The sequence below is a fragment of the Zootoca vivipara genome, chromosome 6, assembly GCF_963506605.1.
Source record: "Zootoca vivipara chromosome 6, rZooViv1.1, whole genome shotgun sequence".
In the NCBI taxonomy this organism is placed as follows: domain Eukaryota; kingdom Metazoa; phylum Chordata; class Lepidosauria; order Squamata; family Lacertidae; genus Zootoca; species Zootoca vivipara.
Window position 1 is genome coordinate 66,274,385 of NC_083281.1, and position 27,373 is coordinate 66,301,757.

Genomic DNA, 27,373 nt, shown 5'->3' on the forward strand with positions numbered 1-27,373 from the left:
TGTTAGATCCCAGAAGGGAAGGTCATCTTTTGCAAAGACTTGTTTTTTGTTGTCTGATGTAGATAGGTATTTATTCTTTAGAAGATCCACATTTATTGCCATGGCTTTAAAAATTTGTGTAATAAAACTTAAAGGGGGAATGGGAAATGATTTATCTTCTAAAGGTCGGGAAGTAAAAATGTAAACCACTATTAGTAGCAGTATTCTTGTTATTATCATTTTTATGTGTGTAATGGCTATTTGCTAAACACAATAAACCAAACTGACTTAACAGGGACTAACAGTCATAGCAGTTCTGAGAAGAAAATGACAACATTCAGACATTTTGCCACTTGTTTAGTAATGATTTATTATCCCTTTCAAGGAAGATACTTCAAAAGGGTCTCTTTGAATTGACCAATAAACTTCCTCTTAAGAATTATGCATTTTCTTAACTCCATTATAAAATCCACAGTAATAGAACAAACAACAGACTGTTTCTGTCTCTGAATGTTTACAGCACCTATCCTTGATAGGATCATGGGAGGGTAAAACATTAAAACAGAACAACAAAATGTTCTCTTACAGTTTGGTATAGTTAGAAAATTTAGATATGGCATACGTTTGTTAAAAATACCAAGTTAGGACCAGTGACTTTAGTGTACATGACTCATTAACAGATATGAAACACAGAATTCTATAAACACCTAATATAGGGTAATTCTGACAGTCTCCTCTCTCTATTAGGTATTCCACTTAGCAAGCATCCGTCTGCGGGATCTCTGTCTTAAACTGGATATTTCAGATGAGCTGAGGAAGAAAATATGGACATGTTTTGAGTTTTCACTGGTACAGTGCTCTGAACTCATGATGGACCGGCATTTAGACCAGCTCTTAATGTGTGCCATTTATGTAATAGCAAAGGTAAAGCTTCACAAAAAGTACATTTTGAGGGGGGTGCTAAATAACTTGAAAGAAGAGAGATCTAGTTATGGCACCAAATCCCCCTCTTGTGTTTTAGGTTACAAAAGAAGACACGTCATTTCAGAACATCATGCGCTGCTATAGGACCCAGCCACAAGCTAAGAGCCAAGTAAGCAGGTTTTTCGTTTGTTGGTTGGTTTTAAACCAGTATGCATTAATGATCTTTTTTTCCTTCTCATTTCACCATTTAAAGATTTGCTAAATATAAATCAAATAAAACACGATAAATCAGATCCCAGTCAACTTGGATTACTTGGAGGTTTTGAATAAACATCCACAATTTATTAGTAGAACATAGGATAGATAAGGCAATGATGTGTACAACTTTATAACATGCAGAGAATAACGTGTAAACAAATCAGAAGGGGGAGCTGAGGGAAGTCTCTGGAGGGCATAAAAAGGGGGGGAATGTAATTGGTTATATTGATTGATAATGTGTTCTGTTAAATTTGTTCAATAAAAATATATAAAATAAAAAAGGAAAACTTTCCAGGTCCCTACCCTGCCTGCCCCCCAGGAAGTCCGCATCAGTGTAGAACACCCACTGAATGTAATAACCCTGTTAGTCATGTCCATTAATTTCAGTGAGTCTGACTATGTGCAGTGCATACAGAAATTGATCATTGCTCATTAGGAATGCCCCATTGGAATGAATGGTCCAGGTCCTGAGTGCACCAGTTTGTATAATTGAGCACATTTAGAGTTTTCCATAAAATAATTAACATTTATATATGAAGCCCCTGTTTATATGAGACAAGGGAGTAATCTTCTGTAATTCTTTTCTTTCATCTACCACAACTTTGGCTTTTGGAAGGTGTATCGAAGTGTCCTGATTAAAGGCAGAAGACGAAGACATTCAGGCAACAGTGACAGCAATAACCAGCAGAATTCCCCAACTGAAAGAAACAAGGATAGAAGTAAGTGGCTGTAATATGTCTAGGATTTTGATGAAAGATTTGGCCCCTGTGGTTGCCCTGCCCTACTCTAGTTGAAGGAATCCTGAAAAAGGATGCAGCCATACGTGCATTTGCTTGAGAACAAGCCCCATCAGGCACAGTAGGGCTTATTTCTTTGACCATGGAGAGGACTGAACTGCATGTGAATCCAGGATTGGAATACTCTAGAGCAGTGGTTCCCAACCTTTTTTGGCCATGCCCCACCTAAGCATCTCTAATATCCTGCTGCCCCCTCCCCCCCCGTGACATATAATTCTTATTATTCAAAATGTGAATTCCTATTCACGTGGAGGCAGCCTAAAAGGCCATTCACTGTTAACTCATTCTCGAATTGCCCCTCACGTTGGGAATCACGGCTCTAGAGTGTCCCAGGCTTCCTGTAAGCTTCTCTTAAGCTGCCTGCAAGACAGTTGTTGAGCAGAAAGAGCAGCACTTGGAAATCCTGGCATTCCAACAAAGACCATATGAAAAGCAGCTGGATAATCTGCACCTGCTTTAAAGTGTTATTGGCTGGGACTTTTTGATGATCATCCAGTAGCAAGAGGAAAATATTGATATGTATGTTTTGTTTAGCAAATTCTTTATAACTTGTTAAAAAACTTCCATTGTGCCTTCACAGCAAGCAGAGACTCCAGCCCAGTGATGAGATCTAGTAGCACCCTGCCAGTGCCACAGCCCAGCAGTGCTCCCCCTACTCCAACACGCTTGACTGGAGCAAACAGTGAAATTGAGGAAGAAGAGCGCGGAGACCTGATCCAGTTTTATAACAATGTCTATAGTGACCGGATTAAAGGCTTTGCCCTGAAGTACTCTTCATCCAATGGAGTAAGAACCCTTTCCTGCTTCATAATAAGTCCTATTAATGTAAAAAAAACCACCATGTTGTACAGTCTACTTTGTGGTCCTAGAAACAAGGGTCCATTGCTGCTTTTAAAATAGTACCATAGACAGCGGCAGCAATGCTTCTGAATACCAGTTGATGGAAACTGGGAGGGGAGAGGGCTCTTGTGCTTAGGTCCTGCTTGTGGGTTTCCCAGAAGCATCTGGTTGGCCACTGTGAGAACAGGATGCTGGACTAGAGGGGTCACTGGCCTGATCCAGCAGGTCTTTTATTATGTTCTTACTTGTGAAGAATACATTTTGTTTTTGTGTGTTTACCTCAAAAGGACATTTGGGAGACAGGTACAAACTATATTTATACCACATCTACATTATTATAGTAAAAGGTCTATGTCCAGCTCTGGAAATTGCACTGCTAGTAGGACTTATGTACTCTGCACATAGACATAGTCTGTTGTGCTAGGGTTAAGTCTCAAGCAGCAAAGCTTTGGCAATGTTTGCTTTCAAGTTAAATATTGAAGGGGTTTCAAAAATGCATCTCTAGATGTAAAATAGTGTTGCATGGGTGTACAGAGTAACATGAAACAAGACTTCTTGAACTGAATTACCCAGAATGGTTTTAAAACTAGTTACCATGTCTTGTTCTCTATAGGTTTGTCACTTGAACATGTATCTATCTCAGCCTTACTGGTGCAAAAACAAAAGTATACTCGTGAGTCATTTCATGGTGTGGATCACCATGCAATGACTCAAATGCATAACATCCTGATTTCTCTGTTGTGTGGATAACTGCAGATTATTTTTGCTATCTTTGTATGACAGGCTGAAGCTCCTCCCCTGTCTCCATATCCTTTTGTAAGAAGTGGCTCTCCCCGCAGAATACAGCTTTCTCAGAATCACTCGATTTACATCTCCCCTCACAAAAACGAGTCTGCACTTTCTCCACGTGAGAAAATATTCTATTACTTTAGCAGCAGCCCATCAAAGGTAAATGTTTACTGTTGATCTCCAAACTCTTCCATTAGCTTATAAGTTAATTTAGCAAAACATTTATATATACCATTTTCTTTGTAATGTCATAGCTTTTTGAGACTGGTGTTTGTTTTTTTATGTATGTAACACATGAATCAGATTCAGAAAATCAAAATTCCCTATTTGACTTGAATGAGTGGTAGACAGCATTCAATTGTTCTTATTTGTGGTATGTTTCAGAGGCTTCAAGAGATCAACAGTATGATTAGAACTGGGGAGACTTCAACAAAAAAGCGTGGCATTGTCCTGGAGGAGGGGGCTGAATCACCCGCCAAGCGCATCTGCCCAGAAAATCACACGGCCCTCCTGAGGAGGCTACAAGATGTGGCAAATGACAGAGGTTCTCACTGACCTGGAGTTTTATTTCTTCTTTTCCATCTGTTTTGTTGCCAGTAGTGACAGAGCTTGCAATCCTAATATCTTTGAGGCACTTTCCATGGGGAAATGAAGTATTTGAGCCCTTTCCTAGGATGTGCTGCTTCTAGTACCAGGTGCACTGCAACTCTTGAAGAGGCTTCAGTCTACCATACACCAGAGGACTGCAGCACTATAATCCTGCTGAGCTAGGAAGAAGTGGAGACCGTTTCCTCCAATAGTCTTGATGCTGGGACAGAAAAGGTCACACCATCTCTTAACTTAGGTTATGCGAGTGGCAATGGCTACAGTTAAAACCACAGCTGTTTAAATTTATTGACTGAAGTGACTGAAAATAAGTCAAGTAGAACACCTGCTGATAACTATTTTTCCTACTAAATTGAGAACATTAATTTTTTGTGCTATTTGGTAAGCCTATCGGTGTAATGCTTGGAATCAGGAGGGAAAGGGTAATTCAGAAGGTGATGATGGGACCGGTACTGTGACCTTGGCTACCTATTTCAGGAAACTGGCAGTACTGATGGCTCCAGCACACATAGCAGGCTGTAGTTAAGACTACACTGGAGCTAGACTAGAAATGGTATTTTAGGCAGTCTTTTAGTCTTTTTAATGTGCTCTTCCAGTAATTAAGATAATGGGGGGCACTTTATGTATATACAACACTTTGGATTTTAGCTGTGCAATGTTTTAAATGAATTCCTACCCAGAGTAACTCCTAAACAACTCTAAAGCATTCTTTCGAAATGTGGATTAGAGGTGTGGCTACTTCACAATGGCACTTTTTAAACAAAATTAAATAGCCAAACCATAATATACAAGTAGTGCTGAATTGCCTAAATTGTATTTATTCTCAAAGTGCACACTCGTAATGCTCAGCTTCTATATGAAGATTTTCTAGGGTGTGATTACCACTTGAGCAGCTTTTGACATTAAATTATGCCTTTTGCAGAAATGGCTTACCATTATGTTACAACAATGCAGGGATCCAAGTGCACTGCAATGCTTAACCTATAGACTGTTTTTACAAATTAGCACTTTTAAGAAGAAAATGGTGACATGGACTTGCCAGCATTCAGTTTGCACAAGTCAAAGCAGCTGAAATTTGTCATGAGTGAAACAAGCAAAAGGAGGCAGTGAAAAACGGTGCACAATCGGCCATCAAATGGGTGAGTTTTAGAGTAGTGAGATTACTCTTTTGTTAACTACCAGTGTTTCTGAGCAGTGGCCATATTGTGTTTCAATGGTAGTGTACAAATGTTTGCAGCAAATCTACAGCAGTTTCATCCCTTTCTAAGATAAAATCAAAACTGTTAAAGCCTGCAGCGTTTTACTTCTGATTTGTTAGGTGACCAGCTCTATATATATATATATATATATATATATATATATATATATATATATATACACATACATACACACTAGTAGTTTATAGAACTTCCACCAGCATTTATCTTAGGATATTGATTTATTGTGTGAGTAATAGTATACCCTTGTAACTGCAGCTTCCTTGTACCAAAGAATGAATATGAAAGAGGTATAGTATGCAAAGACATCTCTATACATACAAGGTGGAATCACCCTAAACATACATGACTTTTGAAGTGGTATTTCTAGAACATGCTTAATTTTTATTAGGCTAGGCCTATGCCCTTTAGGGATATTTTTTAAAAAAATCACTGCTGCAAAAACAAACTTACCTTTTTTCTTTAAGTAGACCAGTAATCTGTCACCAACGAACTGCTGTCTCAGGCTGTACCCAACAGGTATGAACCTCTGTATACCTGCATACTTGGTCGTGCTAGAAGCCAAGCCTGTCACATAGCACAGGAGTCTTGGGACAACCTATGTTTACTAACCATAGTGATTAGACTGAAATTTTAAGGCGGCCTTTCTATCTAACGTTGAAGTTGATGAACTGAAACATTTCCAAGGAACGAGTGACAAGACACATTTTACCACGATTGGTCTTTTATTTTAAGATGCCACTCTTAACACATTAGTCATGTCAGTCTCCAACCCTAGCTCTCCTTACAGATTTTATTAAATCAACAAATGTGCACAATGAAGAGCACAGATTTTTCTTCTAGTGGTAAAAAGCTCAATGCGCTACAGTCCTGACTAATGTGCAAATTAAGGCTGCCTCTAACATTACTTTGACACATCTTAAGGCCACTGGTATAAGATGCCTGCAAACCACATGAAGAAAAGGGTTATACATATATTTTCTTGAAAATCCTTTGAGATTTGCTAGCTGCATCCGTTTAACTTTTCTACCATATGATGCTTACAGGCAATTGGGTTGTAGGTCTAAAGATTGTTGAACAAGTTATGTTATAAGCAGCCTGTAGTGACAATATCTATTTGGGGGAGGAAGGAAAATTAGATACACATCATACATGCCAATCTCAGCCTCACTGCCCCTAAAAGGGCTAGAAGGAATCAGAACCAACTATTTACAAATTCCATATCCTAATGTATTTACAATAGAAACCAATGCATTTAAAAGTTTTAAATATAGTATTTTACTCTGCTATATTAGTTTACATAAACACAGATTACCTCTGGAAAGTGTTTTTCCCACCTGCTCTTTACATTTTTTAAAAAAAAAACCTACCCCTGGAAGGAAAATTTTAAAAGCTTTTAAAAGTAACCCGATGAAGAACCTCAGATATTAGACCCCTGAGGCTTCCATTACCCACCAGGGTGGACTTCACTAACTGGAGTCCAGCCTTGTTAAGAGCAACTTCCAACCTGCAGTTAAAACATATGTAAAATACCAAGAGTCTGAGCAATCCCATTGAGCAGGTTTACTTGAGTCATTGCTACCATTTAACTCTTTACTAATCCAAGTCAAGAAGGAAAGCCACTGCTTTGCTGTCTGGCTCTCCATTACATTCCCTCTTGCAGAAAGTGTTGAGTGCTTCGTCATTCACAGGAACTAGGTAGGTAGAGTCTTTTCCTCTTTGCTGAAAGGCTGAACCGAGCCAGGCTTCACCCATGAGAGGCCAGACACCTGCATGCTTTTGCACTGTTGATCCTCTGCCTTCTTCTAGGAAGAAGAAAGAGCGCCATTAAGATGAACTCAATACTCGCAAAACAATGGCATTCATATTGAATTGAAAGGGCTGCTTCACATCAGCCATACTTGAAAAGAAGCCCCACACACGCAACTGTACATGCACAATTCTGTTTCCTCATGCACCATGTTGCTGATTCTTAAAAAGATCTTTGGGGGGGGGGAGGCATGATTCAGCAAGAATCCCCATTCACAGCATGTTTGCTAGTATGTACAGGTCATGGGAATATGCCCAACCTTAGGTGAGGTCAAGATGTGCCTTCCTACAAAAGCAACAGGCAGGTAAGTCTCTAAAAAGAGAGACCCTAGGCAAACCACACATCTTGAAGGGAGCTGTTTGCAAGAGCATGTGATAAGCAGTCAGCAAACTTCCTTTGCTGCTGCAGGATCAGCGGAGACTGAGCTCCACCTTCTCTCAAGTACATGTGAGCCACAGAGGAAGCAGCAGCAAACTGCTTCAATAGTTATTTCTCCCCCCTCCCCTGTTTCAATGGCATGTTATTTTCATTGAATAGGGTTGTACATTGTCCAGGGCTATCATTGACCCTCCTTTGGGAAAAGCCTCAATCAGCTTCAGAGCAAGAAAAATGCTTTAAAATAAAGTGCCAGTAAGTAAAAATGTATAAGAGTGTCAAACACCCTACAGATTTCATATATCAAAAAAAAAAATCCACATGCACCTCAAACACTGCCAGGAAGAGGGCAGTCTGGGCTCTTACCTGAACTATAATATGTGCATCCACCAGTCTGAATGAGTAAGTGAGTAGGGTCCAGCCTTTGAGGGTGGAAGCAGCTCTGCTGAGGGCTTTGGGAAATAAGACCTTCCCAGCCCCAGAGAGAATTCCAGAACTCTAAAGACATACATGTAACCCTAGCAATGATAAACACGAATGTTAATAACTTGACTGGTGGATGAGCCTATTTAAGAAGATGGGGTGGTGGCAGTATGGAGAGAAGCTAAAAACCCAATCCTTCAGCTTTAGTCCAGATAAACATCTGAATTCTAGCCAGCAGAAGGGCTTCTAGGTGCAGAAGGTAGCAGGAAATGTGGTTTTTTAAAAACCCAGCATAGTACCCTTAAGGTAAGGTAAAGGGACCCCTGACCATTAGGTCCAGTCGTGACCGACTCTGGGGTTGCGCGCTCATCTCGCATTATTGGCCGAGGGAGCCGGCGTATAGCTTCCAGGTCATGTGGCCAGCATGACAAAGCCGCTTCTGGTGAACCAGAGCAGCACATGGAAACGCCGTTTACCTTCCCGCTGTAGCGGTTCCTATTTATCTACTTGCACTTTGACGTGCTTTCGAACTGCTAGGTTGGCAGGAGCTGGGACCAAGCAACGGGAGCTCACCCCGTCGCAGGGATTCGAACCGCCGACCTTCTGATCAGCAAGCCCTAGGCTCAGTGGTTTAACCACAGCGCCACCTGGGTCCTATAGTACCCTTAACCAGTGCTATTTTTCTAGAAAAAGGTGCCGGAACTCACCATGAAAGCCTCCTTTGTTATCTTGAAAATGCACCCACCTGAGGGGTGCCAGATCAGAGTTTTGGTGGGTTCTGGCTGAAAAAAAGCCCTGCCTTTATCGCAATAAACTTTGACATACCAACTTTCTGCGCCCAGATCAAAAATGCTCCTTTAAGGAAGATGTTTATTTTTTTAAAGCTTGTTAATTTCTTCCTCAGTCACTTCTACATTACCATATGAGATTAGCCAGCTTAGTGCCGATCGCAGGAGTTACCGAGCCCTTGAGCAAAATGCTCCTAGAGACTCCCTCCTCACCACTTCTGTTGACACTTTCCTCTCTAAATCACAACAATATCCAAGAGAGGAGAAATACCAAAGGCTTGTGGAGGTTACTGCAATCTTCCCCTAACTGCTTGCTCACACAGAAGGAGCATGTGAAAAAGCCAGCAAAGAGAACCAATAAGACAAGAAGACTCTAGGAGCTGGCAGGGAGCCTCTTTGAGGAACATGGGTCTTGGCAGTCACCCAACAGTGCCAACCACCAACACTGAGCCAAGGCACCCTGAAGAAAGTCTTCTGGGCAAAGGAGGTATGTGGGAGGATTAAGCTCCTCCTGGAGGGAAACCCAAGCATGTCTAAAATGTTGCCACCCCCCAGCCTGCCAGCTAAACACAAATACCACTTCCTTCCCAAGTGCAGGATGTACGTTGTAGGGCCAGCACAACCACATTTACAAGACACAACTAACTCTTTAGGGCTACAATACTGCCAATGTACGTCTGAGATGAGGTTTTACAGAAACATTTCATTCGCATAGAACTTTTATCAGTTGTGCTTCATACCAAATCAATATGTCTTGCTTGTTTTCAAATCCAACTACTTTGAGCAAGCTCAATCCCTCTTACGTACCTTCTGGGTCAACATCTTCTCTCTAGCTTCATCATGTATAGCTGGATTCCAGGGTGAAAAACTGTTAACACATAAGAACATGAGCCTGTAACTGATCTCCAAAACTGAAATAAAATGTATCCATTGTATGATACAAATATCTTTAAAGAGACATGCAATAAGTCTGAAAGTAGTACACATGAGAATGAAAATGGCCACTTTTCTAAGTACAGTACAGTGGTACTCTACTTATGAATTTAATGTGTTCCGAACACACATTTGTAAGTCGAAAAAAATTGTAAGTCGAATCCAATAGGAATGCATTGGGAGAAAAAATTCATAAGTCGAAGCAACCCTATCTAAAAATTCATAAGTAGAAAAAATCCTTTCTAAACCGCATCCAAGATGGCAGACGGAGCTCCATTCGTAAGTAGAAAAATTCATAAGTAGAGGTACCACTGTATATCAATGGGACACCACAAGTATTTGTGCTTGCTTACACACTTCAAACAACAAAATTGGCAAAGTAATTATTCACTCTACAGTAGCTTTCCCAGCCTGCTGCCCTCTAGACATTTTGGACTACAACTCCCATACTTCCTGACCACTGACAATGCTGGCTAGAGATGATAGGAGTAGTATTAGTCTAACACAATCTAGGAGGGTGTTCTCGAAGCTATGAACATGAGTTTGACCAAACTGCGGGAGGCAGTGGAAGACAGGAGTGCCTGGTGTGCTCTGGTCCATGGGGTCACGAAGAGTTGGACACGACTAAACGACTAAACAACAACATCATCTAGGAGGGTACCAGGTTGAGGAATGCTGCTGTACAGATAATCTCTGTAAATTTACTTCAGCTACAAAATGTATTCTATTTATGCTAAGAGGATTAATTTATAACAGTGTTTGAAGGTTGGGCTGCTGTGACGGTGAAGTCATCCCAGCTGAAAGGTGAAGGGAAAGAGAGAACACAATTTGGAAGCAAGCACAACACAAGAGACGGGAACGCATTGCAGGCCCGGCAGCATTGGAGCCAGTGGCAAGGTGAAAGCACATGTGGCCATGCAACAGAAGAGAGGGCAACATTGTTGGAATGAAAGAAGGTCTTAATTCTATTGATTACAGATTGCAGATGTAGGCATTAGATATGTCTCCAAAGATCAACCAGTCAGTCTACTGGTTGGTGGTAAAACGGTGTTGACTAAGGCTAAGGGTATCCCTGCAATGTGCATCATATCCAGGCAACCTGCCAAGATCACCAATGGGCTATGGCGCATCCACTCCTGAGCGAAATATCTGGACATAAAACGACTCCCCAGACTCCTTTAGGAGGATACCCAGGACAGCAGAGCAGGGGGGCTTCATGGACTAAGGATCCAACCAAATGCCTTTTCCACCAAGAAGTCGCGACAATTGCCATGAGGTAGGCAAAACTCGTAGACAGGCCCAATTGCTCTGCAATGAACATTCATCCCTGGCCCCAAATACATTGACCAAGGTAATCCATAGCAAAGTCCAGGAAGGGTATGCCTCCTAAAATTCAGGCAAATCATACTCCCTGAAAAGGAGGGAGGGGAATCCAGTGCTGACTACTGTCTGGGCTCCCGGCCGGCCGGCTTTATATGCCCAGGGAGTAGGTAGGAAGGAAAAAGTTCTCTCTTGGCTCTGCTCCCAAGCTCTACCCCCTCACTATGCCTTTGATTAGCCACACAGGTGAGTCCTTGGGAATTGGCACAGCAAGAAGAGATGGAAGTGCCTTTTCCTGCCATGCCAAAGCCAAGGGAGGATGGGGATGTCCAGCCCCTGCCAGGGCCACAGCAGAGCTGCAACAGCCTCTCCCAGTGAGGCACGGCAGGAACAGATGTTTGTTGCTTACATGTTGCAGAAGTGAACAGGGGCACCGTAACTTTCATTTTTTTTTTGATGCACAAATACCTTAAAAACACTGCTAATATGCCACATGACAACTGTAGTACAATTTCCTACCTAATTGCATAGGGATCCTCTATTTTTGGTGGATCAAATAAGTGACTGCTGCATAATTTCACACTGTCAACCACCTTACTCTTGAAAAGTTGAATATCCTTCTCATACCTAAGAGAGAGACAAAGACAAAAAAGGAGACACATTAGATGAAATCAGTAGCCACAATGCCAAGGCTAAGACAGGAGAAAGGCCCAGACAAAATGCCATTTCCACCCAACTGGCATAATCAGGCTAAACTGTGAGCCTCCTATTCTACAGCAAGCCTTCTCCAACCTGGTGCCCTTTATCAGCTCTTATTTGTACTCCAAGCTATCTGCAGGCACTAGATTGAGGAAAGCTGCCACAGCCAATGCAAAATAGAGAAATGCCACATACCTACAACCTATCAGCTATCGGGAAAGCACAAGGCTCTTTGCCCAAATGTGTGATGTTAGTTACAGGGCAGGACACATCGCATCACAAGTGCAGAGGAAGAGTAAATTGCCATGTACCTGCACCACACTAAAAATCTTCCTATCCAGGTTGGCCCCTCACATATGTGTGTCTAAATGTCAGAAGCCAATTCTAGGAACATGCAGCTAAAAATCAATTCTGGTACCAATGCATATAGGAATATCCATGACATTTGGTAAGATGCATGTACTTGTGAGAAAACCTGGAGTAGTACTAGAAAGTTCAACCCTGATAGTAACTCACAGCACAGCAGCCTCAGGATTCAAAGGACTGGTTGTGTCAATCTTGTAGAAGACCCTTCGAGCGTACATCAGTATTTGCCATATATGGTTATGGTTTCGCCTTTAGGAGAAGCACAAGAAAGCCACAGCAGCACATTTAGTGAAGCACCCAGACATAACTTCTGTTCAATACTTGCATTCTAGAGCATCACACTGACCTCCACTTGGTGAATGCTCTTTTCACATCCAGTTCACCTGAGGTGGGATCTACTAGTGGGTGGAAGATGGGCAGATCAAAAACCAAGCGCTGAAAGACAAAACCAAGCTGATAAGCAACCTTACAGATTAGCTGATGGGCTATTAACCTCTCTGCCTATTATACATGCAGAACTAACCTTTTGCATTAAAAATGCTTCCCTCTTTGGTCAGTGGAGAGGTTGTTATGTAGCTCAGCCAACTGACTAGTTACAAACCTAGAACAATATTCTGATAACATATTTTGATAACATGCAGCATGAAAGGATGCCTATTTACTCTTATATGCCACCTTGCAAGGTAAAGCCTTCCCAAGGCAGCTTAAAAAGTATACCTGAAGGAACGTCTCTTCCCCCATTGTTCACTGAGATCTTCCTCCAGGGGTCTTCTGCTGGTTCCCTCACTGCAAGAAGCAAGGTTACAGGGAACCCGGCAGAGGGCCTTCTTGGTGGTGGCGCCCTCCCTGTGGAACACCCTCCCTGAAGATGTCAGGGAAATAAACAACTACAGTGGTACCTCTGGTTACAAACTTAACTCATTCCGGAGGTCCGTTCTTAACCCCAAACCGTTCTTAACCTGAGGTACCACTTTAGCTAATGAGGCCTCCTGCTGCCACCACACTATTTCTGCTCTCATCCTGAGGTAAAGTTCTTAACCCAAGGTACTATTTCTGGGTTAGCGGAGTCTGTAACCCAAAGTGTTTGTAACCCGCGGTACCACTGTATCTGACTTAGAAGACGTCTGAAGGCAGCCCTGTATCGAGAAGTTTTTTATGTTTGATGTTTTTGTATGTTCTTATATGTGCTGTGAGCCACCCAGAGTGGCTGGGGAAATCCAGCCAAATGGGTGGGGTATGAATAAAATTATTTATTATTTATTTTTATTTTTATTATTATTAGAAAGGGGGGAAAGCTTCATATACATGAGAATGTTAGGTGTATGTTAGGTATCCAAGCACAATACAGGAGATATTTCTACATGTAACTAAATTGCTGCTTTTGATGGCTTCAGCAAATGTGGTAGGTAGCTAGAGAAAAGACAGCTCTGGCTGGCACTGTATTAATGAATTAAAGGACATGGGTAGGCAGGGAGCAGAGATGTACCTTCAGAGAATGCAAGCCCTCAAAAGGCACAATTCTCTCTGAGCACACTGAATTCCAGGTGAGAGATGGAGGCTGGTAAAGAGCCAGTCTCAGCTGCACCTTCTCTTCCCCTCCCCAGTCCCCTGACAAAGTGACCAATCATCTGTCCTATGTGAATGAGCCTGTAATGCTTTACTAAACTGTAGTTTAATATTTTGTGCTAAGGTATTGCAGGAGGTTTTTTATCCTGAAAGGTGGGATACAAAGGACTAAAATAAATTGACTATTGCATTGCATTTCCTGGGAAACCAGAACTATTTCTAGTTTGTACACCACTTTTCAGCTACAATTTGTTCTGAAAGCAGCTTACAATTATATCCATAGAAAGGGGCAATACAAGTAGGAATTTGGGTAGGGCATGCAACTAATCTAAAAGCATTTGCAATTGGCTAAAATGTGTTGCTGGTGGATCATAGGGATGTGGATTGGCTTGGTGGAGGGGTGCGGGGAGCAAGTAACTATGAGAATCAGGCTTCTTTTTATTCAGTGAAGCCCAGAACACTTAATTACAGAACCAAGTGGAATTAGAGCACAGAGCAACTCAGGAACAGACCTCAATAAAAAAATTTAATGCAGTGACACAGTTAAGAGAAACTTTGTTGACCATGCACACTCCTAGTAGATACCATGTTAAATATTTAAATACCTTTTAAATTTAAGCACTGTTAATTTCTTAAAGTAGCCTCTACCGTTAGAAGCTTAGTGCCCACTGTGTTCTGCCAAAAACTGCTCTGCCCATTGCCATAAAAACGTCCAAGCTTGGCTGACTCTCTTGCCTTTTGAAATCTGCCAGAGCCAACAGAGGAAACCGAAGTTGGTAAACAAGAACGTTCTGCTGCTTGATCCAAGGAGTCTGATTTTAAGAGCAGATCTCCAAAAGCAATAAAAACATAACTGTGGATAGCAGATGTGGCCAGATCATTTAACTAAGAGAACAAAGCTATGGCAGGCAAATGTTTCTACAGATAACTAAATATCATCATAGCTGAATCTCAAACAATCTCACTTGCTAGGAACAGCTAAGACTTACTACCACCAGAGAAAGTAAGAAATTACCCTCTGCTGACAATAAATGGAAGCGTCAAGAGTTGGCATCATATAAATAGCTAAGAGAATGGTTCAAATCTCTCCTGCCACAAATGCACTAGGTGGCCTTAGGCTAACTATTATATGTATTTTAGCATCCACCCCATTCTCCTTAAAATATTTTAATACTGGCTTTTAAATTGTTGTAACCTTCCCTAAGACCTTATGGTGAATGCACAGTAACCAACAAACAAACAAAAAAACAATAATATCTCACACCAGCAATATGGAGATATACTGACCTACCTTAAAAGCTGCAACAATAACATATGTGAAGCACTCCTGAATGTTTTAAAAGAGCTCTACAGTGGTACCTTGGGTTGAGTACCCAATCCGTTCCAGGGTGCCGTTCGCACCCCGAAAAGTACTCAACCCGAGCGCAATAGAGCGTGTGCGTGAAGCACCAATAGAGCACTTCTGCGCACGTGCGAAGCGCGCAGAACACTTCTGCGCATGCGCGCACAGCAGACCCCGGAAGTAAACACTTCCGGGTCTGCTGAGTACACAACCTGAAAGTACGCAACCCGTAGCATACTCAAACTGAGGTATGATTTTATAAATGCAAAGTGTTATGTAAGCCAGAATTGCCAGTTCCTCCATGGTCTAGCTTGCTGAGCAAAGCCCTGTCCTAGAAGAGAAACATCACATGCCCCACAGCCAACTAAGCAAGTCCACAAATGATGGACGTTTCAGCCTACTGATACTTACTGGGCAGTCACCATCTGGGTAGTTGTCAGGGATGTAGACTGTAAATTTAAACACACCATCCTGGTACAATCCGTGCCTTATGAATATTACTCCAAACCACACTGCAAAAGAAAAAAAGAAAGATGATGAGATGTAAAAAGTAAATAAATAGCTTTGCTATAGGAAGAAAAACACAGAGATATACTTACTTAACGCTGATTGGTAAGAAGGTTGCACATAGACACCTGGCAGCTTCTGCTTCACAACCAACGTGCTGTAAGGAAATGTAATCCACCTAGTTAGGTTTAAAGTGGCATACACAAACCCCTATTCAAAGACTCTCAATTAGAGTACACCGTGAATTTCCCCATAATCTTTTTACTTAAGCAGCTAAGGATGTTTCTTCCTCACGACCAAAAACGCTTCTGTTTCAAGTGTATCTGAAAAAGTGTGCATGCACACGAAAGCTCATACCAAAATAAAAACTTAGTTGGTCTTTAAGGTGCTACTGAAGGAATTTTTGTTATTTTGTTCAGAAGCCAGACAGCCTACCTGCAACAAGAAGACACTGACTTGAAAGCCTCTCCCCTTCCACATGTGCACAGCCAAAGTGCACTCCAATTTATCTAGAGGAGTTGCCTGTGAATCTCAGGACTGAACCAGCAGGCAGTACAAGTCAAGGCTTTGCAAGAAGGTTCTTTCTGACATCAGAGAAGCCGAATCAATGTCATCCACACTCAACTCACTTGCAAGAGCAACAGAAATGCACTTTAAATATCAGACAGGCCTTTGCAAGCTTGTAATAAACCAAAACAGTTAGCTATTTTATTGGCTTTAGGGACTCACTTGGACAGAGTAAAAGACAGGCACGGAAATGGGAGCAGGCATCAAGGCAGAAGCCAGCAATGAGAACAAGCCATAAATGCAAGTGTGGGGAGGGGGCAGGGCTATGGTTTCTGAAGGCAGGCAATGCAGCAACCTTGATGAAGCTAAGCAGGTCTGAATCTGGTCAGCGTCTGAAAGGGAGACTGGGAATCCCCATATATGCCACATGGAGTTCTATGATAGAATGAAAGCAGGATATAAATGCAACAAAGCAAGCATACTCCATAAGGCTAAAGTCAATCTCTTTCCATCACTCAGATACACAGAGAAGCTACCTAGTGGATGAGGCTTTTGATGTAACTGATGCATTTGGGGAGGGGTATATTGGGCAATTTAATTTCTGTCCCTGCATATTTTATTTTTAAACAAAGTGCATTTGTTTCAATCTTGTTTGATTTTGGTTTAGACTGTGTATGTTTCCACTTCAGGTAAAGGGTAGATAAATAAAACTGCTTTCTAGTCCTGCATCAGATAAGTAAAACAGAAGCTTGTCCCTTTGTGCTCTCCTTTGCTGTTGCAGTCAAAGTTCACACATGTTTGGAGGATGACTTCTGATCATTCCCCCCCCCCCCCAGTTTCTGGTATACATTATATAACATGACCAGATTACAGTCCTAAGGGAAGAGATCCAAGGCTTCACTTCTGCTGAAAGACAACTGCGAAAACTGCGAGTTGTGTTCTCAACACCACAGCATTAATGAATGGAATTTTACCCAGCCACCCTATGACAGCAAAGCAATGGCCATGGGCGGCATTTTGCCAAGTGTGCCTCAAATAAGCTTTCATAAACAAGCTTTTCAGTAGCTGAAGCATGCAAGCCTGTTTAATTGAACAAAGCTTGCCCACAGAACAATAATGCGCCCCGTCACCAGCTGTGCCCCCAGCAAAGCCTGAATCACAGAAAATAATTTAAACTCTCATTTATAACACTCATTTTCTGTTCCTGGTTCAGTTTCTACAGCCGAATGAGGAAAGCATTCTCGTTTACTAAGCTGGCTTGTTTCCCCTTCTAAAGGCAGGCTCACAACTATAGCCACTAGACCTGGCAATTTTTGCCAAGGAGATCCACATGGGAGCTGTACAACTTATGTAAGGACTCCACACATTCAGCTGTAGGCCAGCAAGGCAGAAGGCAGCCTTAATCCAACTTGCCCTTTTGCTATGTCCCAGCTTACAACAAACGACTTTACAAAATCAAAATGTACTACAGGATAACAAGAGTTCACACACAGTGGAAGAGAGAATCACACAGATCCACTCTTACTCATATAGTGCTGTCCATCTCATGTATTGAAATACACTGCTATTAACTCCATCTCTTTTTCAACAATTTTGCTAATGAACTACCAGTTATGATGTGCAACTGGGCCAGATAAAAGGAGACTTTGGTGACATAATACATATATGAGAGTGCTCTGCACACAGCAATGTATTGTTCTCCACTGAGAGGCCCCTGCAGTGAGTGCCTGGGCCCTTACTGCCAGGGGCATGTTTTGCCCTCCTTGAACTGTGCCCTACATTGTGGCCTGTTGACTTAGTCCCATAGAACTGAATGAGAATCACCCAAGTAAAGCCTATGTGTCATAGTGTCACCCCTTCATTTGCCTAGTCCTACTCCAGATCCCTTGGGCACAATGCAGTGTGAAAAAGACTGGGCCTAATGACTTTTTAAAAGCATCTTGCTCTAATAAAGACAGCAGGACAAACGGTTCCCCAAACCTTGAAAAATGGAAGGGAATGTGCATTCTATTAAGCAAGCACATTTGGTTACTTTGCTTCAGGTACCTCTTCTGTTTACACAGGCTTTTTCTGACCTATAGCTTAACTTTTGGCTATTGTGTATCACTACTGAGATACTGACTAAGTATGTTTACACTGCTTTATGAATGTGTTACTTTCACCACCTAGATACTTTGTTTACTGTGCAGTATATTGAGTCTATAAATAAATAACTAGCCTCAAAAGATACTACATATTAACAATTGGCCAATTGCAGCGCTGCACACTTTCAAGGAGCATTTGAAAACAAATGTCACATAATTCCAGCTGCTCAAAGAATCCCTCTTCAGCTCCTGCACAGAAGAAAACAGGAAAATGCCTCACTTCACTTGCCACCAAAGTGAATGCAGCATGGAAAATCAGCTAACACATTATTTTATACATTGCTTTTTGGCCTCAATAGAATATTCTAACCAAAAATAAGCGTTGATAAGGAACTCCTCTATAAAGCACGAAGTAGTGAATTTCTGAACTGAAACCACACACAAAGAAACATACAATTCTGCCAGGAGAGAGTATTCTAGGTAGAAAGGTCCGTAGGAGGCATGTGTCCCATTTGTAGACTGCGCTGAAAGGGCGGGTGAAGCAGGCTTGGTCATTGGCACAGCATTTTTGGGAATCGAAGGCAGCTGCTTTTTTTGAGTGGTGCGTGGAGGACTGTTCTTCAGCTCACCAACCAGAGCCTTTTCTTCTGTTTCAGATCTCTGTTAGAAAATGTAAAACATTTGGGGGGGGGGGTAATTGTTCCAGTTGTATCCAATGGTTAACACTCCAATTCATATTCACTAACACTCCAGTTCGGGTACTGAACTGAAGATATCCTGCCAGTCCAAACAGTTATGATATATCCAGTTGCTTAGCTGAATTTGGCAATTGTATAAAATTGGCTACTGTCAACTATGGAACTGGCTGAGATCTGGCCACAAGTAACGTAACGCACCCAAGTCTGCTTTTAAAATTGTCCACATATATATTTGTCTCACCAAATGATCTGTTTAAACTACTACCCAAAATCTCTTGTAAGCAATGCCCACTTCTGGAGAAAATGTAATCGGAAAGATCATCCTGAGAAGGCCTGTGATTATAGTTCAACTGAAACATTAAGCTGAGCTTTCTTGCATTCAAGATTGCTTTCTAATGGATCCCATGATGATAATTTTTAATCCACATCAGGTTTCCGATTAGCATATATTATTTAAAGATCCTTTGGATACTCTTTCAGAGTATAATAAAACCCAAGGGGGAGGGGAGAGAGTCATATAGCACACATTTCATCAACTGAAAATGGCCTGCCTTGCAGTCAGCCACACCCCACCTTGCGTGTAGAACTTGTAGACATGCTCCAGAAAGGGTTCATAACGTGTATTCCGAGTAGAGGGTGGTAAATCTTCTATGCCACCCAAATAGCCAGCTTTCTGGGATTACCTTCTGCCCTAGAAACAAAAAAAGTGAAGTTACCAATTCAATGTCATATTGTGATTCCACCCAAATATTAAGAGACACCCCAAACATGTTATACAACCTAAACCACTTATCAATAGTCCCTCCCAATTCTTTTTCAAGATTGCAGCACAGTTTTGTGGCCAATAAACAGGTTGTTTTACCTGTGCTATTTTACTGGAGCTGAGCAAGAGGACTAGCATGGCATCTATCTTTGTGAAGCACACGAGAATATTTTGTTCAAAGCGAGTAGGACCTAATCAAGTAACCTCACCTTTGTTTTCACAGACACCACTAATTATGCAACGGCCCTTCCCAGGCTATCCAGATAAAACCCGTATAACCAAGGGCTTTTTAGAGGCTACCATGAGTCAAACCACCGGCAAAGCTCTTTCAGCAAAGCTCTGGCAGAGAAATGAACTTTTGGTTGTTTTAGTTTTTGTTGTTATGTGTGCAATTTCAGCATTCAAGTTATACAATTTTGCTCAGGGTCACCCACAGATAGTTCGATTCTCAGATATAGTATGAATTTATTGCACTCAGCTGGGCTTCCACCTTAGGAAACATATTTTCAAACGATTGTTTGGCGAGATGACAAAAATGTAGGGGCGGAGCACTTGCAAGGGAAGATCAGAGGCCACAGGAACAGGGGGTGCAGCCTGCCCCCCCCAACTTATTTCTGGTTTAAGAACATGGAAGGAGGGAGAGGGAGTCAAATGATGTGCAGCAGTCTGGAAAAGCAACACTGGCAGATCAGATGTAGCAGGTGGGGAAGAATTAAAGACCACCCCCTCTCACAAATGCCCCACATCGCATTATGGTGTGGACTTGGGAACCTCGTGTTTTAATTGCAACATGTAGTTGCACCCACAGGAAAATAAGCAGTAGAGGCCAAGTAACATTTTTATTGTCAGTGGGAACAACTCATGAATCATTAAATAAAACTTCTCCCTTAAAAGATTATCAAAGTAATCTACTATACTATGACTCACTGCAACTCCGGCTTCAAAGAAACAATAAAAGACATGAGTGTCACCTTATTGTACATCTCTTTCTAGTCCCATCTAACAAACCCTTGGTTACTTGAAGGGTTTTAGGACAAATTCATTGCACTCATAAGAAAGTGAGAATGGTGTAGATGTTACCACTCTTCTACCGGTAACTTCCTGCATAGTTAGCATTACGAAAATGAGATTTCAGCCGCTGAATATAGCATGTCCTGTCATTGCTGCATGCTACTCTTCTAGTAATCTTCTGTCTCTTTAATTAAGAAGTATACTTAGAAGATAAACCTATTACATCAGCACTTGGAGTTAACATTTCCTGTGTCACAGAGCTCACAGAGTGGATGAGGCCTCACATACATTAGCCAATCTTGTTGGAACTGAGTATTCTTTATGTTGTTTGAGCAAGTTGGCCCACTGTACTTATTGCTGTTGATACACACTCCGTGATGAACTAAAGTTTTGTGTTGATCAACCATAAACATCATGCTTTCAAGACAGTCACCAAACAACAATGGCAATTTCAGATACCCCCTTCTTAAAATATATGCTATCACTTTAGAATCTCCCAGCTGATATGCAAATGTGTTTGCATCCCATGAAGCCTTTACTGTGGAAAAACTATATTCTTACCACAACAGTTCATACATCTCCCATGAAAACTCCAATATAATTTTGACTTGATCAGCTAATAGGTGTGGAACCCAGTTTCCCCATTTCCCAGGGGAAGCAGCAGCAGAAGCACAGGGCTAATCCTAATCTATATATCAACACCAATGTGAATTGTTAAAAATGTAAACGCCAAGTTATTCATAACTGATGGGGCATATATACATGTCAATCCTAAAGTTGATCTATAAACTGAATATGCCTCTACCAGATACATTACAGAAGATTTTTGTACGCAAATGCAGAAGAACGAATTCGATCACTTCTCAACAAAATCTTTTTTTGTTTTATAGCCAACTTTTTAAAGGAAATCTTCTACAAAAGCAGCTTGCATCAGGTTTAAAATATACATGCAAACCATAAAAAGCTACTTAAAATGCACAACCAAACATTAACAACAGAATCAATGTGGGCAAAAGGACCACAATAAAACTATCCACGTTCCAATAAGCAGGTATTCACTCTGATACCATGTTTAAAGCTCTGGAAGTTACACAGGACGTGGTCTCTAGCCTCTTCAGGAATTGAATTCCATAAGTTTAGGACCACCATTGAAAAAGTCCAGTTCAGAGTTTCTGCCAGCCGGTTTGCCTTCACTAGCAGACACTGAATGTATATCTCAATATATGAGCAGCAATGCAGGGCTGTAGGCAGTCCTTCAAGTAACCCAGCCTCGGGTCACTGAGGGCTTTAAAGGTCATAACCAGGACTTTGGACTGGGCCCAGAAATACACTGGCAACCAGTGCAACAGATACAAAAATCAGCGTCACATGTTCTGGCCACCTGTCACCCACCCAAAAAGTAGGCAGTCATATTTGGTACTAGCTGAAGTTTCCAAACTTGAAAGGCAGCCCCACAAAAAGCATGTTAAAGCCACCCAATCTGAATTTAACAAGGGTGGGGATAACTGAGGTGAGATCATATAAACAAATTTCTTACACACCTTGTCATGCAAGAGCATTCAACACTACAGGATCTTAAGCAGAGTAGAAATGATGGCCATTCCCACACCCTGGATGTTTCCAAAATGGCTGAGAGACCAGATCTCCATGTGCTTTTACATTTTGTACATCCTGTTTTATGTGGCTTTATTCAACCACAAAGGCTCTGTGGTTTACAATATGACCTTAACTACTTCTCCCTTTCTCAGAGCATTAGAACTCATGGCTATCAAGTGAAACTGAATGTTCAGGCCAGAGAAAATAAACTATGCACGGTGTGAAGAAGTACTAATTGTGGAACTCATTCCCACAGGTGGCAACGATGGCCACCAACTTGGATGGTTTTAAAAGAGGTTTTGGCAAATTTATAGAGGATAAGGCTATCAATGGCTACTAGCCATTATAGCTTTGTTCAACCTCCTCTGTCAGAGACAGTATGCCTCTGAACATCAGTTGCTGGGAATCACAGGTGGGCAGAGAGCTGTTCTACTCAGGTCCTGCTTGCAGGTTGCCCACAGGCATCAGGCTGGCCACCGTGAGAGCAGGATGCTGGTCTAGATGTCCATTGACCTGATCCACCGAGCTCTTCTTATGTTAACTACCATCAGTCCCAGTCAGCACCATTCCCAGTTGACACAAGTTAGCCAAGGGTATAGTTAACTTCGCATTTCTGCAAAAAGAAGGAGCGCAGCTTAGGGAATAGATTTTGAGCTCAGAGTTTGCAACCTCTGCTAGACCTGTTATAAAAGAGAAATGTCTATAACCTGACTTCAGCATCCACTGCTTTTTCTTAGTCCTGGAATAAAGTATACAATACTTCCAAGGGAATCTCAACAAGCCCCAGATATATGAATGCTGCTCTCAAGCTACGGTATCATGTTCTATAATATGCAACAAGATAAATTCAGTAATATAGTCAAAGAAGGTTGACAAGCTCTTGAACACCAGCCACTCAACAACTTCCACTTTTATTTCAAGTGTCCTCTTATAAATTGCAGCCCTTAACTCACTCTTGTATGTTCTTTAGCCTCAATGATTTTGAGGCAAGTTACAAGAACTCAGTTAGGTTCAAGGATGGAGCAGATTTAGAATAAAAATATGGGGGGGGGAGGAATTCTCAACCAGTATTTACCAAGAATTTCACAAAACAATCTGTTTTGAAATTTCTCTATACAGGGTTTAAATCACTACTATCTCTTCAAGAGGCAAAAATTGTTTTGTTTCTGCCACTGGATGATTAAAACATACCAAATGAATATCCAGCTGTATCTTCCTCCTTAGGTCTATTAATTATCCAACCTGTTATCATCATAGATCTGCACACACACACACCCCAATGCAGCTTTAATTCATATAGCTACCCATGCCATATATGAACTACAACTAAAGGAACACCGTATGTGTGCTTCCCATGGCACTAGCTTAAGGTTTTAATGCTAAACGAGGGAGTGTGAAGCAGTTCCTGAACAAATAAATATGGTTACCCAAAAGCGCATATACTAACATGCTCTTTCTCTGCATGGACCACACAGCAAATTAACTGTGCACATGCTACAGCTGAAGGGCAAACTCTAGCTAAGGGCACTGTATGTTTCACAGGAGAAGGAAGGGGGACTAACAAGCACATCCAACCATGAAACCCCTTGAATTTTGAACAATGCAGTCAGTATTTGCTGTTGTAGAGTCTCTCTTCATTTCAGAGGGACTTGAGCAGGGCTCATAATAGATTCCCCCCCCCCAAAAAAATAGCAGATTCTCCAGTGTTTTCCCCTCTTTGTCGTGTATTCATGAGTCACTTCTTTGTACATTTTAGCAAGTTTTATTCATGACCCACTCTATGGCTCTCCTCTCCTTTCCTTTCCTCTGAGTTTATATATACTCTTTGCAAGCCATCTTCAAAGAGGCATGAGCTCACCTTATGAGCATGCAACATAAAAATAGGCTAGTTGAGAAATAGCAACAGGTTAAACTCGTCTGCCAGGTCCATTAAAATGCTGTCATACCTCCCCACCCCACGCCTCTTAATAATCTGCTATAGCAACCCTTCTTATATGTCAGATTCTGGACACCTATATTTGCCCACCTAATTGATTTGGTTGCAATATGCAAGGGTATGCACCAAGGCAGATGAACTCCGTACTGATGAAGAGAGGAGCACAAATAGGTCAGATGAAATGGTGCTGCCTTAACATTTAGTTCAGGCATCCCCAAACTTCGGCCCTCCAGATGTTTCGGACTACAATTCCCATCTTCCCTGACCACTGGTCCTGTTAGCTAGGGATCATGGGAGTTGAAGGCAAAAACATCTGGAGGGCCGCAGTTTGGGGATGCCTGATTTAGTTCAACCATTTCACAGGCAGAAAAACCCCAGAGAGCTGAGGGGAGAAAAGGCGAAGAGTTCAAAATAAGCAAAACAAAAACAAAAAACGGTGGGGTGAGAAAGCTTGCAGTTAAAAAACCACATACTGTACATCTTTGATAGCAGGCTTAGTGGTAGGGATCTCTCTATTTCAACCCAGACTGTGTTACCAATATACTCATGTGACTTAATTTACTTACTGATTAAGAACATTAGCTGGAACAAACCAGAGGTCTACCTCATCCAGCACAGCAGCTAGCCAGGTGCTTATGTGAAGCCCCACAGGTGCACCCTTGATCAGCAAGGAAACAACACAACCTCCCAAGAGGCATTCACAGAGAATTAGCACAGTACTCTTAGGAACAATAGCTCCTTGTGTAAAAGACAGTCACAGAATGGGTGGCTGCAACAAAGCAGCACAGAATTTGAAGCTCAAATCTATCTTCACTCACCAGAAGTGAGGTTCTCCAACAAAGGCCACATAAATCCAACAACGTAAGTCCCTAACCCAGCTAACTTCCTAGCTTTTCTTCAACATGTTGTCTCTCCATCATTTGGAGAGCATTCCTGTACCCAATCATATTACAACCCAGCATTAAACATAGCCCTTTTCCCTACTAACCCCTAAACCAGAAATGAACTCTCCATTTCTCCCTTATGAGTTGACTCTCCTCAGCCTCCAGAAATAACCATTCCCCAGCAATGTTTACACACAACCCCTTTACCTCCAATTCCTTCTCCACCTATGCCTCACTGCCTGCCAGAGGCAGAGCTTCCCATCCCCAGAGGGTGACACTACTGTACTTTACTCAGACCCCTTCTACTCATGAGTCACTCACCCCATTTAACTTCCCAGAACATACAACACCTTTTGGACCAGAACTCCTCTTGCACCTCTTACCCCACCCCTCCACCTCCATCACCCAGATGGTGGATACCTTCTCTTTTGGCTCGCAAGGAAATCCACTGGTCCATCAAGTGCTCCTCACCAACATCTTTTCCAATTCCACAAAAGAGGCACCACTCAGGTACATTTGGCTTCAAATGACTAGCCTCTTCTCACCTTCCACATTCTTTCCCTTGCTCTGAATATGTCACCTTTTGTTTTGTGCCAACGTCTCATGTCTATAAGCTTTCTTTTGGGGGGGGAGGGAGAGGGAGAAGAGATGTAGGTTTCACCAACTGAAGTTCAAATACTATTATTAATAAGAGAGACATAGTAACAAGAGGTAAAATTAAAAAGTATTGCATCTATTTTAAAAAAAGTTAATTTTCTCTCATTGAGATATAACAATCTTTTTTCACCTTTTACTCTAGCACAGTGTTTCCCAAACTTGGGTCTCCGGCTGTTTTAGAACTACAGTTCCCATCATCCCTGACCATTGGTGCTGCTGGCTAGGGATGGTGGGAGTTGTAGTCCAAAAACAGCTGGAGACCCAAGTTTGGGAAACACTGCTCTAGCATACCACTTTTAAAAGGCAGGCTGTCGGGATCTTCACAAACACTCACCTGCTTACCTTTCTTCCATTGTGTTAATTTTAATCACCAAGCCAGGGAAGCTTCACCTGCTGAGCCACTTGTCAAACGACCAGCCAAGGCTGGTACCCTGAATGGCCCTGCACCTTTGTACCAGCAGTATGGCAACCAAGTCCTCAACACATGAAGCTTCTTCCCCGCCCCCGCCCCTCACAGGGACAGAGAGATGAAAAAGAGCTTCACCCACTTTTTAAGAAAAGTGGCTTTGCTCCTGCGAGCCACCAGCCTGTCAAGCAGAAGTTCAGCAGGTGAAGCCTTTGCTCACTTTGTTTTAATTTTTAGTTACTCCTTTGCCAGAAAAGGAGGAAAAAACGAGGGACTTTGAATTTCTGCTTGTTAAGCTACTAGCTCAAAAGGCACAGGAAAGCTAGCAGAAGTTCAGCGGGTGAACGTCCGTCGCCGCGCCCCCCCCCATCTAATTTCTAATCCCCTCGCTGGCAATATGGGGTGGGGCTGGGGGGGGTGCTCTACCTGCTGTACTTCGGCTCGTCATGGTGCCGCTGGCTCAAAGTGCAGGCGCCAGGCCAGGTGAACCGAGAGGCACCACGAAACCATTTCCCTCCTCCCTTATCCAAGGCAACAGCCCTGCCAGGTGAGACCCGTCATACCTGCCTCCAGAGCCCCCAAACCTCTTGGGTACCCACCTTCTTTCCCCTCCATCCCCACCCCCGTTCGGCGTCCCCTCCCCACTCAGCAGACCTTCAGCTTCGAAGGCGGAAACCTCCCGCGCCCGCCACCGCCCTCGAGCGCAGGCCGGGCTGTCAGCTCGAACAAACGCGTTCCTGAGGGAGGGGGTGATGGGCGGGGGGGGAAGAGAAGTCTGGTCCTCCTCAGCCACCGTCGCAAAGGCCGCACCGGCAGCGCACATGCGCACTCTTCGCCCTCGCGCCCATCCTTCCACCGACTTCACGGCGGGCGGGCCGCGACGCCAGATAACGCAAGAGCACCCCTCCACGCGCACCCCCTGCCTTCTACCAGCTCACCGAGATCGGCTCGCCTGCCCCAGCCGCTGCTCCGCCTCCCAGCTTGCACCCATCGGGGCTAGGTACTCATCCTTTTGACCGTGGATTTCCGGCGGAGGTTGGGCACTCCGATTGGTCCGTACGCGGGCCAATCACAGGACAAAGCCCCTCCCCGCCACCCCGGCAGCCTTTTGTGACTACCATAGTAACGCCTCGACGCCCCCTTGTGAGGCGAAGAGGGAAACGTGAAGCCGCCTCGGCCTGTTAACCCGGCGACGCCCAGTGCGTGGATCGTGATTGGACAGTGGACCTGTCCACCTCAAGGGGAGGCGGGCAGGAAAAAGAGGTGGGTGCGTTCAGGATTGACGGGCGGGA

At 42.7% G+C, this 27,373-nt stretch overlaps 2 protein-coding genes across 14 annotated transcripts in view; one reads left to right on the top strand and one right to left on the bottom strand.

The window, feature by feature from the left end:
- RBL2 (RB transcriptional corepressor like 2) overlaps positions 1-7,954 on the top strand; it is a 30,996-nt gene extending 23,042 nt beyond the window's left edge. Inside the window, exons 17-22 of the mRNA XM_035116844.2 lie at positions 727-903; positions 1,001-1,072; positions 1,778-1,880; positions 2,539-2,744; positions 3,582-3,746; positions 3,972-7,954. Of these exons, the coding sequence (XP_034972735.1) occupies positions 727-903; positions 1,001-1,072; positions 1,778-1,880; positions 2,539-2,744; positions 3,582-3,746; positions 3,972-4,142 (894 nt within the window). The 3' untranslated portion in view covers positions 4,143-7,954. The remainder of the gene's footprint in view (positions 1-726; positions 904-1,000; positions 1,073-1,777; positions 1,881-2,538; positions 2,745-3,581; positions 3,747-3,971) is intronic.
- AKTIP (AKT interacting protein) lies at positions 6,770-27,141 on the bottom strand. Of its 13 annotated transcripts, none has more exons than XM_060276079.1 (12): positions 27,020-27,099; positions 25,439-25,636; positions 19,402-19,519; positions 18,585-18,790; positions 15,632-15,696; positions 15,444-15,544; positions 12,471-12,559; positions 12,275-12,373; positions 11,579-11,686; positions 9,614-9,674; positions 7,962-8,113; positions 6,770-7,215 (listed from the first exon to the last, which is right to left on the bottom strand). In XM_060276079.1, exons 3-11 carry the CDS (start codon positions 19,441-19,443, stop codon positions 7,967-7,969), a joined length of 918 nt encoding a protein of 305 aa, XP_060132062.1. In that variant the 5' UTR covers positions 19,444-19,519; positions 25,439-25,636; positions 27,020-27,099; the 3' UTR covers positions 6,770-7,215; positions 7,962-7,966. The 13 variants fall into 13 exon arrangements, with proteins under 13 accessions (XP_060132062.1, XP_060132061.1, XP_060132064.1 ...); XM_060276078.1 differs by lacking the exon at positions 27,020-27,099 and adding an exon at positions 26,736-26,870; XM_060276081.1 differs by lacking the exon at positions 25,439-25,636 and having other exon boundaries at positions 19,402-19,514; positions 27,020-27,141.
- Between the last annotated feature and the right edge of the window lie 232 nt (positions 27,142-27,373).

Coding starts and splice junctions, on each gene's coding strand:
- AKTIP (XM_060276081.1), bottom strand. CDS start 19,443: ATGAACCCTTTCTGGAGCATGTCTACAAGTTCTACACGCAAG. Junction 18,791..19,401: donor CTACAAGTTCTACACGCAAG/GTGGGGTGTGGC, acceptor ATTTTCTAACAG/AGATCTGAAACAGAAGAAAA. Junction 9,675..11,578: donor GAGGATCCCTATGCAATTAG/GTAGGAAATTGT, acceptor ATGTGTTAACAG/TTTTTCACCCTGGAATCCAG.